This window comes from Limulus polyphemus, unplaced genomic scaffold (genome assembly GCF_000517525.1).
Source record: "Limulus polyphemus unplaced genomic scaffold, Limulus_polyphemus-2.1.2 Scaffold2723, whole genome shotgun sequence".
In the NCBI taxonomy this organism is placed as follows: Eukaryota; Metazoa; Arthropoda; class Merostomata; order Xiphosura; family Limulidae; genus Limulus; species Limulus polyphemus.
Genome location: NW_013668333.1, coordinates 960 through 16,999, shown reverse-complemented (window position 1 = coordinate 16,999; position 16,040 = coordinate 960). Strand labels below are relative to the sequence as shown.

The 16,040-nt window shown below is 32.4% G+C and overlaps 1 protein-coding gene across 1 annotated transcript in view; it reads right to left on the bottom strand.

The window, feature by feature from the left end:
• Positions 1-10,455, bottom strand: part of LOC106467736 (NADH dehydrogenase [ubiquinone] 1 alpha subcomplex subunit 10, mitochondrial-like) — a 15,541-nt gene extending 5,086 nt beyond the window's left edge. The window contains exons 1-5 of the mRNA XM_013928113.2: positions 9,762-10,455; positions 6,591-6,677; positions 6,087-6,208; positions 2,646-2,734; positions 2,022-2,076 (exon numbers count right to left, since the gene is read on the bottom strand). Of these exons, the coding sequence (XP_013783567.1) occupies positions 2,022-2,076; positions 2,646-2,734; positions 6,087-6,208; positions 6,591-6,677; positions 9,762-10,326 (918 nt within the window). The 5' untranslated portion in view covers positions 10,327-10,455. The remainder of the gene's footprint in view (positions 1-2,021; positions 2,077-2,645; positions 2,735-6,086; positions 6,209-6,590; positions 6,678-9,761) is intronic.
• Positions 10,456-16,040: the final 5,585 nt, after the last annotated feature.

Here is a 16,040-nt window from a genome sequence, read left to right as displayed (position 1 = left end):
AATTAAGGATAAACGTGCATCAGATCATCATAATTAAGGATAAACGTGCATCAGATCATCATAATTAAGGATAAACATGCATCAGATCATCATTAAGGATAAACATGCATCAGATCATCAATAAGGATAAATGTGCATCACATTATCATTAAGGATAAACGTGCATCACATTATCATTAAGGAAAAACACGCATCAGATCATCATTAAGGATAAACATGCATCAGATCATCATTAAGGATAAACATGCATCAGATCATCATATTAAGGATAAACATGCATCAGATCATCATTAAGGATAAACGTGCATCAGATCATCATGTGTTTATCCTTATTGATAATGTGATGCACGTTTATCCTTAATGATGATCTGATGCGTGTTTTTCCTTAATTATGATGATCTGATGCACGTTTATCCTTATTGATGATCTGATGCAAGTTTATCCTTAATTATAATCTGATGCACATTTATCCTTAATTATGATGATCTGATGCATGTTTATCCTTAATGATGATCTGATGCACGTTTATTCTTAATGATGATCTGATGCACATTTATCCTTAATGTTTATCCTTAATTATGATGATCTGATGCCCGTGCATCAGAACATCATTAAGGATAAACGTGCATCAGATCATCATTAAGGATAAACATGCATCAGATTATCTATAAAAGTTCAAAATAACAAGCATATATATTCTGTTGTTTAAAAAACATTTAAAAAATCTCTCAAATTCTTAAGGATTACAAATTTATAATAGCTGAAGACCAAAAATTTATCAGAAATGGATATAAATAACATTACATAGATATAATTTACTACTTCAACACCTCCATTTTTTCCAGTCATACATCAAATATACAACTTTCTGCTTCATCATCTACACCAGTCATGTATCAAACATCTTTCTATAAGGATGATCCATTGCATGTGTATGTGTATTACCATCCATCGCCCAGTGTTGTCTGGCTTGATTACTTTAACTTTTAGTATGGTAACTGACGATATGCATGACCTATTTTGTTTTAGAAATTTTGCCCAAGAAGGGAAATGAAAAGAAGACCCTAAAATAGGGTACATTTCCACATTTTATAGACTTTTTTTTCCCTTTGAATTGAAAGAAACTTAATCAGTTATTTGAGTCCATTATTACCTTCCACAAAGCAGGGATTGCAATTAGCATCTAATGAAATCATTAGGAATTCAATAACAAAAAAAAAAAAAACAAGAAAAAGGAAGATTATCTAACATTTTTTAAATACAATTTTTGCTTCCTTAACAGCTACACTCAGCTAGTACATATAATTTACCAATTCAACATCTGATTGGTTACTCCTGTCATATATAAAACACAGCTGAAATACCCCTTAACTGATGGGGAATGTTTAAGCTTAATTAAAACAACGTAAGTTTAACAGAAATCATATATTTCAAAGTAATAACTTGAACATAAACTTTATCTCAATATTTTAAAATATTAACAAAGCTTCTTCATGACAACATTTGCAGTTTGCTTTACATTTACCAACAAATAAAGATTTTGAGGTGATCCCACCCTTGAACACCCTACATCTTATTGAACGTGAGAAAAGCACGGTTGTTTGAGGAACAATCCAGCAATTTTCATGCTTTAAATCCCTTTAGAATATTCAATATTGTCTAAAGCATCAACATGCCAAGATTATTTGAGATTGACTCAATAGGCTGGGAGAAATTAACCAACAGACTTTACAAAATAGAAATAGGGTTAAGTTCAATTTTGACCTCCTCAGGACATTCCCCACAGTTCATAGTGTTTGCATACAAATTTTGGTTGAGACTGGCCCAATTGGCTCTGAAGAGTTAGGGTGCAAACAAACACACATTACATCTTTTATATATATATAAAACTTACCACTTCAACATCTCCGTTACTCCATACATATATCAAACATATATATATAAAACTTACCACTTCAAAATCTCCATGGTTACTCCATACATATATCAAACATATATATATATATATATATATAACTTACCACTTCAACATCTCCATAGTTACTCCAGTCATATATCAGTAACTCTGCATGTTTACTGAGAATAAAACATTGATAAGCTGAATTAAAAACAAATCAATTTTACAGCTGAAATTCTATGTATCAGCTTAGTAAACATTCAATGTAGCATAACAACTAACATATATTTTCTTACATACTAAAGAAACAGCTCTTCTATACACAAAAACAAACACCATGTTTTTATTTACCTCCTATACAAACAACATAAACTGTAAAAACGTTTTGAAACCACATCAATATAACAGATGATAGGTGTTGAAAATGGGACCTTTGCAATTAGCAAGTACAACAAATGATCATTAAGTTACATTAGAATTCTATAAGCTGTTTAACACTAAAACAACTAGACCGATATATATTCAACATTTCACATTGAAATCCATAACACTACCACAAGACCTACTCACACCCCTATGTTTGCGGACGTGTTTTGGATGCATAATTGATAAATCTAAATTCCACAATAAAGGCTGCATAAGTCATTTTGTATTTGTATCATCAGACACGAGCTTAAGCTTTTTGTGAATTTTTTTAACATGAGACCTATCCAATTCAAGGACACAACTCTTTAAAAGATCAACTCACCTGATCTGCTTTAAATACTCCTGTTTGTAGTAATGATCCAAAGTTTCGAGATATTCTTTAGTTAACACTTTCGAGTTAATTTCATGAGGCTGAAAATAAACCATCAACAGTCTTCAGAACTTTTAAACAAATGAGAAGAATAAAAAATACTTTTGGTATTGCTTATGGAAAAATTTAAGACTAATAAAAACAAATGATACTTCATAATAACCACTAAAAACCGAATTATTATTTTATTTCAAATGGTCCTTGGTGTTATACACAGTAGATATTTACAAATTGACCAGTCAATAAACTAAAAACAGATAAATATCATAGGTAATCAGAAATTGAAATATGAATGGATACTAAAATAGATAATGGATGTGTCTAGATATTCAAGAAATATCAGTTTTGTGAGTGTTAATGAAAAAACTGGCTGTCAGTATGTGTGTGTGTATATATAACACATAAAACACAGAAGGCTTGTTACATCTCAATGAACATTAGAATATATGTATATTAAACTCTTCATGCACTCAAAAGATATTTGTATATATATATAAACAATTAAAGGTTGGGATAACTGTACTTCAATTCAAATAATTCTGCTGCTGGCCAGAATATTCTTTTACATACCATACTTGTAGATCACGCTAATAAACTATATTATTTTACATACCATACTTGTAGATCACGCTAATAAACTATATTCTTTTACATACCATACTTGTAGATCACACTAATAAACGATATTCTTTTACATACCATACTTGTAGATCATGCTAATAAACTATATTCTTTTACATACCATACTTGTAGATCATGCTAATAAACTATATTCTTTTACATACCATAATCGTAGATCATGCTAATAAACTATATTCTTTTACATACCATACTTGTAGATCACCCTAATAAACTAATTTTTTTATGTACCATACTTGTAGATCATGCTAATAAACTATATTCTTTTACATACCATACTTGTAGATCACACTAATAAACTATTATATTACATACCATACTTGTAGATCACACTAATAAACTATATTCTTTTATAAGCCAATTTTAACAAACATACATGTAGATACATCCAGTAGACCAATCACATTACTAATAGTAATCTAATGTAGAACCGATAAGTGTTCCACATTCAATCATCATTAACATTTAACTTAATCCAATAATAATTTATTTTCAATTATTTGTTTTGTTTTAAAGTGTGTTATCCAGGCAAATCATGCATTTTTTACTTTTTTTATTTCAATTTTCAAATTTTTTTGTTTATTCTGAATCTATGCAGTTTTTACATAAACATGGTCCAGAAAACTGTTAATTTGGCCTAACAACCTTTGCTCCTTTGTTATTCTCAAGAGATAATACCTGTTCTGCACATGGAAATAATAGCTGTAATGCTTAATTTTATGCAAACTGTAGACAATGGCAGTGCCCTTCACTGGTAGGTCTGATGATACCTTGAGATAAAACAACCTCCCAAATGTTTAATGAGAATGACCAGTCACATAAATAGCACTATTCCCTATTAGTAAAACTGATGTTTCTGCTAAGTATCAAATATTAGACTTACAGTCTACACAGGCTCTCAAGTAAATTGGTTGACAGAAAGACATCTTGATGGAAGAGAATCAATTAATCAGTTCTTAAGGCCAGTGAAAGACAAAAATCCAATGTCCAGCAAAAATATGCACACTGTGTTTTGTCTTTGATAGTAAATACAGATTATTTGAATTCTGTATCACACACCGTGCCCATTCTCTTTATTTCTTAGCTTAAATTCAGTGTTACTTCGTGATTTAACCTGTCAATACTCCTTTTATACCAAATCATATTTTTATAAATCAGTTTCATCTGAGAATACCACAACAGTGTCATATTGAAAAATATATAAAATTTGTATATAATAACAGAATCAAGAAGAAAACATGCTTTTATAGAAAATAGCCAAATGTTTGTAAATTGTGGAGATGTAAGTCATCTATTAATATTTGATAATATTAGTTATCAACCATTTATATATTGCAAGGATATACAGAACGCGCATTAGACATACATTATCTACTAATGTCCATGCACTGAAGGATATAGGCTATCCAATAATGTTGAAACACTATAAATAAAGTTTATTTATTAACGGTTGCACACTGTGCAGTAATAGGTTATTTAACAAACTCTGAACATTTTAGAAATATTTTATTTACAAATGTTTGTACACTATAGCGTAACCCTATTTAAGAATGTACCAGTGAAAAGTAAAACACTGAACGATGCTCATTTCAGCCTATTTTCATTGTAAAAGTTTCTAGGGCCTCTATCACTGACCATACCTTACCCTCAATGTCACCAATACCTGAACTAAAAACTATAAAACACTCTTTGATCTTGCTGTCAAAATATGTTAATCTGGGAATCTGTTCCATGATATTTTTGTGAAGAAAAGTATAGCAAATATCTGTCTATTCTCTTTTCAATAATTTTCACAAAACATGAAACAAACACGGTAGATTTCAACTAAGTTTTTGTTGAGATGACACCAGTTTGACTATTGTATTTTACAAAAGAAATGCTCATCTTACTATATAACCAATAGATTTTTCTTCAAAAAGTCACTGGTGTTCTGTTAAATGTCAGTAACCTGAAGTTTTCTCAAACTATTATTGATAAGAACTTTTGAGTGAAAGTAATCAAGAATGTATAATAATGTGTTAACTATATCTGGTGCCAGAAAGGCCTTTCGCTTAACAACAAGACTCTTCCGAAGGTCTGGGATATGACGGACATCATAATTATTGCAATAAGCTGTTAATACAAACCCAGTTCATAAAAAGTGGCCGATGTTTTATTCCAACTTCCTCAAAAAGTTTAATATGGCCACTGAAACAGATAAGTGTTATCTCCTGTGACTATAGTAACTATAACGAAGTATAGATAGTAACATCGTAATCTTGTCAAGTAACAAGAATAGAGAACACTTGCTGTTAAAGACAATATCATCAATACATCAGTTTGCATCAAGCCCTTAATTGAATGATGCTGTAACTAACATAATCTAAGATCAATTCGCATCTATCTGTTTTTTATAGGCTAATGTCAAAAACAAGTACACAAGAAGTAATCACACTGCATGCCAAAAAAACTAAAGTTTCGGTTTTGTCTACTGTTAAACAATCAAGATAAAATTTAATGTAAAGTACAGTTGGTGAATAAACAGTTAAATCATTTCTCAACACAAAATGAACATTACTTTCTAAGCAAATGAAAAACTAGAATAAAAGTTATGGTTATCAAGATATTTAGTTTGCAATAGCCATACATTTAAAAAAACAGACTCGAGTTTTCTTAACTCCTTGAAACATTACTACAAAAAAAAATTAATTAAGAAATTACCTAAAAGTTAAAATAAGCTCAATATGATAAACTGTTGAACAGAATTTCTCTTACCAAATTTCTCTTCATTATTCTGTCCATTAGAATGTTAACTGGCACATCTAGATAAATCACTAGGTGAGGTCGTAGAAGCTCACCAATGGTGTTGTTTTTGATTTCATAGTATAAATTTCGTGCTAGAGAAGTTGTAGAAACACACAAATTATGCCTCCCAGCTCAAATATTTTAATTAAATAACAATAAGACTTAAACATTTCACCAAATACACATTACAGTATCATCATTCTTATGATTACCTAATATTAATTATAATAAAATTCAACAAAATTAAATCCATACTGATACTGTATTAAGTTATACATGTGCTATTTATCTTAATTTTCACGACAAAAACGTAACTTTTTAATCAGTCGTGCCCTAGAGAATATTCCTCTCTTAACTAACTGAAAGTAGGTCTAATAATTATTAAAAAACAAACAGAGATAAGTTTTTCTTTTTTTATTGCTACAGAAAATAATATTCTTCAGTTTATGTGCCTACTACTTTCTATCAACTTACCAGGCTTGCTAATGTAACCAAACTTGACCATTGCTTCCAAAAACACAAAGTCACTGTATACTGAACGATCCATCACTACACCTTGACCTGTGGATAAGGAAGTATTTTTTTCTTGAAATATTGTGAGGTACCAGTTTTTATTTAATTTTTTACTATGATTTTGTTTATTGTTCAGTATTTTTCCTTTTATTAATTGGTTCAGCTATATTTTATTTACCTTAAATGCTAGCTCACCTGCCTCTTAGTGAGCATTAAATATGAAAGAAGTAATTTTTTTGTTATCAAGACGACAATGCTAGGTTCCCCCGTGTGAATGTACGGACACTAAGTTCATGATTAACTATGTAAAACAAATATTAAGTAGTCAGTCATGTGATATGTAATTTAACGGTCTGGAAAGACAGTATAAATCTTTAATATTCAAACTTAGACTGATGAGAATGAAAGAGAGGTATTAGGTTAAATTTTGAAAACTGTGATATGCAAGATATTTTTATTGTAAAAAGGTATTATTGCAAATACTTGTTTTACCTTTTACTTGCGAGTTAATGTTTTTATTTTAATACTTTTAATGTGAATAATTTTAAAAATTAGTTTTTTTCTTATTGTTCTTTTTATCCGGCTTTATTATAATCACTATCACTACTTTGTTATTTCGGTATTAGCAAGTTTTTTTTTTGTATTAAAGTTTTATTTGAAGATTAACTTGTTTATTTACATTCAATCTTTTATTAGTGTTTAATAAATCTCCTAAAATATTTCATGCTCTGGTAGTATTTTTCATATTTTTCAAATGTGCTTTTTCATTAATACATATGTTCTTAGTGAAGCCTTAATAACGATTATTTAATGTACACAAAAGGTTCACCCACTTCTATACATTGTATGTCATCCAGTCTTAACATCCGAAATGTCCTACCGAAATAGTTGAAACTTAGAAAACACAACAATTAATCAAGGCTAACTTTCTAATAGGATTATTCTATCCAACAAAGTACTAAAATGTACAAAATCTAACTATGAAAATTTTATGTTTATTAAGATAAAATATTTTAGAGGGGAGGGGTATCTACTGACACTCCCAAAAGACACTTTTGCTCCCAGAATACCTGATTCTGCCCCTACTTAGGGATAGCTAAATGTAAAGTTAAACAATTCTACTTACTTTCTTCCTGCTTATTTTCTTATCATAGTATTATTGAAATGTGGACTAAATCTGTGTAAAATTTACAGTACTCTTTATTTTTGTGTATCCACTACTCCTCCATTTAGAAATAATTGAAAAAAAATTAACAATCTTACAGAATTATAAAAACACCACCAAGTTATGTAAAACACATAATGTTTTATACCTTAACTTTATAATAAAACAATATCTCTAATTTCAATAGTTTTATAACCACAGTTACAAATGTTACAGTTACCTTTATGCTATATTCAATGACATTCTGTGCATGTTAAGTAATGTATATTTTGAAAATCTTTCTGCCTCTACCTCTCTTGCTTGTTTCATCATCTAGTTTATCACCTATTTCTTAGTTCTGGTGACAAAAGAACTTTATAAAGGCTTGAAGATCTAATTTTTAACACTGTAAATGAAAATCCATCTATGATATTTTAATGATCAGTGAAAAAAACATGTTTCCCAATGACATGAGGTTAAATGAAAAACTAACATCATAACATGAGCTTGTATTGTACAAAATGTCTAATTTTGGGCACAAGGTGGTTTAAATTAATGGAGAACCCAGCACGGTCGCCTCTCCACCTCCCAAAACAATTATTCAAAGCAACAGTATATGCAATCCTTCACATTCATAAATCTATCTACTAAATAATCAATTGTTAACTTACCACACATGTACTGTTCAACCACATCAGCTATTATACAAGTTCATAATTTTTGTTACATACCAAAGATTAAGTCTTGACCTAAATTTCTAAAGTTTGTTTAATTTTATTTCTCCTAATTTCCAAGTTCATGTTTTCATTCCAAAGATTCATACATAGCAACCCTCTGGCAGCTTTTTTATGCCTTACCACATTAAGGGGACCAACACTACAGACAGTAATTGAGATGAGGCCTTATGGGTATGAAAATAACATTAAATATTTATCCCACATTTTAACCTACTAGTTACTGACTTATTTGTGTACTGTTCCATATCAGTAAAATCCACATTTTCAGTCACATTGGGTAATCTTATTTGCTGATGTGTTAAAACACTCACTGTAAAAAACTGGCAAAAAAAGGTTAAGTGATACCACTACACTCCAGCAGTAACTAGTGGAATAATGAGCATTAATGACTAAATATAACTAGTGGAACCATGAGCATTAGTGACTAAATATAACTAGTGGAACCATGAGCATTAGTGACTAAGTATAACTAGTGGAACCATGAACATTAGTGAATAAATATAACTAGTGGAACCATGATCATTAATGACTACATATAACTAGTAGAACAATGAGCATTAATGACTAAATATAACTAGTAGAACAATGAGCATTAATGACTAAGTATAAGTAGTGGAACCATTAACATTAGTGACTAAATATAACTAGTGGAACCATGAGCATTAATGACAACTTTACGTAAGAGAGAAAGAGGAAAGTTGAATCCCTGTTGTGCAGGGTTTTAAAACTAACATAGGTAATATTTAAACATTTACTTGTAGTTATACCTCACCATCTGTCATAATACTTGTAATTTGCCAGTTGACAATTTCAAATAATTGTAAGAACGTATGACATTGTCACTTATGGACTATAGTTTCTAGAAATGTGGTGTATGTTAAAAATGATACTTGTAATGTTGTGTTCTGTATATTTGTAGGGAATATGGTGTGAAACTTGTAGCATAGAGTTTGTGGTAAGTGTAATTTCTGGAATTATCAATGGCTGACATAACCTATTGGTTATTTAAACACATTTCTGTAAATTGTTTATGCACTAACTTGCTCATGGATCCAACCATAACTTTATTGGTTGTACTTCTAGGCTATTTTGTCACTAATGCTCATTGTTCCACTAATTATATTTAGTTATTAATGCTCATGGTTCCACTAGTTATATTTAGTCATTAATGCTCATGGTTCTACTAGTTATATCTTTCAATATTGAGTGAAATACGATGGTTTGCTACTTATGAGAATTTTTTTTACAAACCTGTTTGTAAAAGATGCGCCAGTGCATCAATGTACTGTTCATATCTCAATTTGTACATCTGAAACTGAAATTCAGGAACATTTTCATTACTGGGATTTTCATAGAATGTCTTCACATCGCATGATTTGCATGAAGCGGGTAACAAAGGATCTAGTGTTCGCATATCAAACCCATAATCATTTATATACCGCATATCCATATCTGCTTCTGGAACAAAATGCATGTCAAGTTGTTTAGCTAGTTCTTCAGCAAAGGTAGTTTTTCCCGCTGCAATATTTCCATCTACAACCACAACTTTGGTATTTTCATCAAAGCGAGAAAGAGTGTCATCAAAGTATTCATGATACCACCTGTATTTTTTTTCCTTGTATGGCCAAGGAGCTGGTCTTTTATAATCCGGACCCCGAATCTGTTTTCCAGAGATCCATGCAACTTGAAATTGGAGGGCTGGAAATGTTAGGCCCAGGTGACCTCCATAGTTTATCAGTGGTATAGGATTTCTGGTGGCAAACATGACCGTAGGTCCAACCTTCGCAGCAGCTAAACGAACTGCTGACCACGTCATAATTAGATATTCGTTTAACAAATAAAAGACAACAAAAATATGTTAAAACGCCCTTGACTATTCACTCCTAAAACCCTGCTCTCTCCAAACTCCACCTGAACGACAGCGCCACCTCTAGTGCTACCTACTAAACAAACAAAAGAATTAATATTTATTTTGGTTCTTATTCAGCAAAATTGATATTAATATTTTTCATTAACTTCTGTAATGTGGTTAAACAGTAGTCTTCTGGATGGTTTGTAAGTGCAAAGTACTTAATCAAACGCTTTTATGAACTCTGTCAAGCTATCGTGGTGAATTTTGGATATGAAGAAAGTTCTGATATTGGACACAATGAGCCGCTGTATTGTGGAAAATTCGTCGGCAAATGGTGAAAGTCTGTGTGCATTGAAAGTATCACTGCGGAAACATCCACAAGTCCACTTCAGCACCCAGCTGTTATATATACAAGAAGACACCAAAGGGCACGATTCGGCACATTCTGCCCAAATACTAATGAGCTGTCTATAGTAGAGGTAAACTGCAAATTGGCGATAACAACATTTTTAACAAATGATAAAAAAAAAAATCTGTTTAACTTCCCCACCAGGTGTTATTTTTGTACACATACTGTGATCATAGTTAAGAAGCATAATAAAAACTGAAGTCTTGGTGTAAGGCATGTGAACAATAATTCTGTAGCTTCGCCACCCTTTTGTAAAAAATCAGCTTCGCCAAAAATAAGATAAAATATAATACTAGTATACTGTTACTAATAATAAGTAGTTATAAGTCAGAAGAACAAAATGTTTGAACATATTATTAATTATAAGAACAACAGTAATAATAAAAAAAATTATTATATAATTTATATTTTATTTTGTATAAGGCCCGGCATGGCCAGGTGGTTAGGGAGCTCGACTCGCAATCTGCAGGTCGCGGGTTCGAATTCCCGTCCCACCAAACATGCTCGCCTTTTTCAGCCGTGGGGGCGTTATAATGTGACGGTCAATCCCACTATTCGTTGGTAAAAGAGTAGCCCAAGAGTTGGCGGTGGGTGGTGATGACTACCTTCCTTCCCTCTAGTCATACACTGCTATATTAGGGACGGCTAGCGCAGATAGCCCTCGTGTAGCTTTGCGCGAAATTTAAAAAATAAACATCTTCAAGATTAATTTAGAAACTAATGAACAAGGTATTAAAAGCCTGCTTATTACAAAACAGGTAATGAAACGCTCATGCCTTACCTATTATAGGCCAATAACACTTGACCATGTTTTGGTAGCTTTTCCCAAACTTCTTTTTTCTATTTCTTTGGACGAGAAAAAAGTGATGTAACGTACGCTCTAAAAGAGTGTCTTCCCACAATTAATCCATCCAGATGCTAACACCACTATCGTCAGCATTCATTCCTGGACTGCTTATCACAATATCTTAACGAACTTATTAGCTAAGATTCAAAACATCAAAATGTACCTTTTAATTCAATCGGCAAAAAATTATCAACACAGTTGTACAAAATTTGATTATCATCGAAAGACTGCATCAGCCTGGTTGAAAAGCATAACTTAATCTCCTGTTTTAGTACCAGGTTAGTTATAGCTGCCTGTTGATGGATTCCTACAATAACTATCTAATTCAATTGCTCGTGATGTTAAGAAAACACTTAGGTTCAAAAGGTCAATTTAAGTTTGCCCCTGATGAAGAAAAGTCCACGTTTCTAAAGCGCTCGGATTATAGGTTTTTTTTTTATCATTGCCTTAGATGCATTTACTTATAGATTTCAGCTGACTCTGAGTATACATCATGCAATCACCAAAACTACTGAATTCTATCAATGTTTCGGTATAACACATCTCAGTATGATGATGATCTCACTTTCATGAATCCTTTGTGTCAGTTCTGGTATTCATGGCACCGTGACCACTTCAGTCCCGAAAAAATGTTTTAATGGACTATTGAATCTGAGACTTATTGTTCTACAAATCCACTAAACTCAAGCATCTTTCTAAGTTGGTATATTAAGAATCTGATATGTTTTTTTTGGCAAAGTTAAACATCCATTCAAGTTTATGGTTTTAAATTTCTCCCCACACAGTCTTATCCAATGTCCTTTCCCTAATAATTCATTTCGGATTTCATAACAGAAACATGAAAATAATGTTTTAAATAGGTGGCTAGTGTACATTTGTTTATGAATTTTAGTCAGTTTTGTAACTTTTGCTGGTATAGAATGTTGAATATGCAACATTGCTAATATATTATCGCAGGTGGTTAGGGTGCTCGACTCACCATCTGAGGGTCGCGGGCTCGAATCCCCGTTACACCAAACATGCTCGCCCTTTCAGCCGTGGGGCATTATAATGTGACGGTCAATCCCACTATTCGTTGGTAAAAGAGTAGCCAAAGAGTTGGCTTAATTTCAGATATATTTTTCATATACGTGACCTGGTGGTTAGGGCGCTCGTCTCGCAATCTGAGGGTCGCGGGTTCAAATTCCCGACACCGAACATGCTTGCCCTATTAACTGCTGGGGCGGTATAATGTTACTGTGAATCCCACTATTCGTTGGTAAAAGAGTAGACCAAGAGTTGGGGGTAGGTGTTGTTGACTAGCGTAGATAGCCTTCGTGTAGCTTTGCGCGAAATTCAAAACAAGTTAAGCCAATTTTACCTATATATTATTAGTTTTTTTGAAGTGTCGGGGCTCAGCTTCAATTTAAGGTGCCTGAGGGATGCTTGGGTGCTCTCCGGCAGCATTTCAGTCCTAGTTCTGATTCGTGTACTCATCTCACTATTGATCAAAAGTTCTTAGCACTAAATACTTTCTTGCTCGTTTTAGAATTGAACCTGATCTAAAAATCTTACTACTACGTTTCCGGAAATCATCATAACTTGCTGTGAGCATGGGCGTCCGCGTTAATAAGAAAATTGTATCACAATCTTGTTTAAAGTTATTAGAAGACAGTGAAAAGTTAACACTTTAAATGTGAAAGTGTTATAATTATACAAACTTAGACATACGCTAAAATGGGCCTTGAAACTTTACACAAATATTTAAATTAAGTTTTGAAACGATAAACCTTTATCATATATTAAATAGACATAAAAGTTTGTTTCTGGACCAAATCCACGTAAATATAATACCAAATTTGATCTATTCTGGCTTTCTTGTCGGTCAAGATTTTCAGTGGTTTTTATAATGAATGTGTAGGACTAAAATACAAATTTGCTAGAGCTCTTTTACTAAGCTTAAATGGAAAGACATGACTCTAGAAAGTTATTAAACAATGTGGCATGTTTTAACACAGTAGGTATATTAACAATCTTAGTTCTGTAGAGAGATTACTGATCATGTTTTAACACAGTAGGTATATCAACAATCTTAGTTCTATAGAGAGATTACTGATCATGTTTTAACACAGTAGGTACATCAACAATCTTAGTTCTGTAGGGAAATTACTGATCATGTTTTAACACAGTAGATACTTCAACAATCTTAGTTCTGTAGAGAGATTACTGATCATGTTTTAACACAGTAGGTATATCAACAATCTTAGTTCTGTAGAGAGATTACTGATCATGTTTTAAGAAAATATTTGTTTTAGAAAATACCACTTTTGTTAATATAAAATCATGATTTCCGTCCGTAAGATTGTATTTTTGTAAGTAAGGTTATTCATTTGTATGTACTGTTTAACGATCGTAACGTAGATGTCACTTGAACGAGTCTAGTATATTTAAACTTTATCTTTACGTAATTGTCTTCGCATTATTGTCGTAAGCCTTATTTTCTCAAGTCCGAGATCTTTCGATGTTAAGACCACGAAAAACAGCGGAGGAAACAAATATATAATTACGTCTTTAGACAGTATTACCGTAGTAACGGCACTGATTCAAACTAAATAAAAATGTATTGAAAATTGGTTTTTATTTTCAAGCTGTGTGATAAAGCTACATCCGGCGTGTCACTAGTTTTCAACCAATAACTAAACGTATCACATTTTTCCCGTGACGTATTTTTAACCCGTTTTGTTATTCGTTGAGTGTTGGTGACGTCACATTGTTTAAACACCAAAATTCATTATTATCCTCTCCTGGCTGATAAAAAAACAAGAGAATTAGATAAGAATGGTGATATTATTCGTCGAGACAGCCAATGTTGTATCGTTTTCAGTGCAAACCGGCCACAGACACCACAACCATCTCGAGTCTGTATAATAGGTATGTGTTATCATTTTGTAATGTGGTTAGGTATTAACTTAATACATAGCAATCTAAAATTTAGGTATTCTTTCTACGGCAAGGCGCAACTTTTAAGTTAAGACTATTTCTCGGACTATAATTCCCCATTATTTATATAGAAGGTTAAGAAATGCAAGTTAACAACATAGATGTGAATAAATTATGAGCTTGAATTATGATAGACGAGACATAGCCAGCAGTACACACCGCCAACGTTCCGGATACTACAATCAAATACTGGGATTTAATTTTCATCCTTTTAACGTTCCCACAGTTTCAAAGTGCGGAGTGCAATTTGCAGCAAAGGGATACGAACCATGGACCTTTGGATCAGCAGACTAGCACGCTAATCAATAGATCACGCACGGCCGCAGAAGTTGAAATATAAATAATGTGTTTCTACACATTCACACACACACACGTATATACACAAATATATACAGGGTGGCCCAAAAGTAGGTATACAGTTGACAATTGATAATGTATTTAAAGTAATTAAATTAAAATTATAGTATACGGTTACACGATAGGTTCTTCAGCGTAAGTTACATCAATATTTATTAATGAATTTCGTGTTTCACAAAAAAAGGTATAATTTCAACGAAACTTACGGTACAGAAAATATTTTTATTTTTTCAGTTTTAATAGCCTGGTGTGACTTTGCTGTGAAAAATCAACAACATACACATAAACAGTTAATAAAGAAAACGCAATGTTACATGAATGGTTCCATGTTATTCCTCAATCACACAAGGCTCTTAAGCCTTTTGTTTGTTTCGCAATTTTCGTACATAAGGACTATCTACTCATAGGCGTCCATAATTTTCAACTGACGGGCTGGACTAGGGGGACTCATGGACTACTCTTATACGATCCAGTGGAGAGATATGACCGTCACTCTTATACCGCACCTACGGCCAAAAATTGCGGCGAGCGCGATTTCGAGGCAACAGATCGCGAACCATAAATCCTCGGTTCCACAGATCGTGTACACCAACCACTAGGCCACGTCCAGCCAGTTCGCAAACAGGAACATGGTACTCTAGATTAAAAAACATAAATAAAGACTTAAAATCAGGTCAGCAATAAGTCTTACAATGCTAACATCCGGGGTTCGATTTCCCGTGGTGGACCTAGCAAATAGCCCGATGTAGCTTTGCTCTAAAAAACAAACTGACATACAACTGGGGCTCGATTTCCGTGGAGGACAGCGTGCAATTAGATATAAGTGAAGCAACTTTTCATGTCCTAAGATAACCTTTCATTAATCATGGGGACAGGTACTTCAGCTAATTTGTAAATATAGTACTAAAAAAGATATAACTGATATTTTATCAATAAAGAGTAGCACTTTTAATATATAAAACCATTAGAGCACACTCCGAACACTTTTCCCGTGCAGTACTTCCCAGAAAAATCCCCCTTTTTTTTAATAGAAAATGTTCATTTTTTCTAATTTTGTTATGCACATAGCTACACAATGGGCTGTCT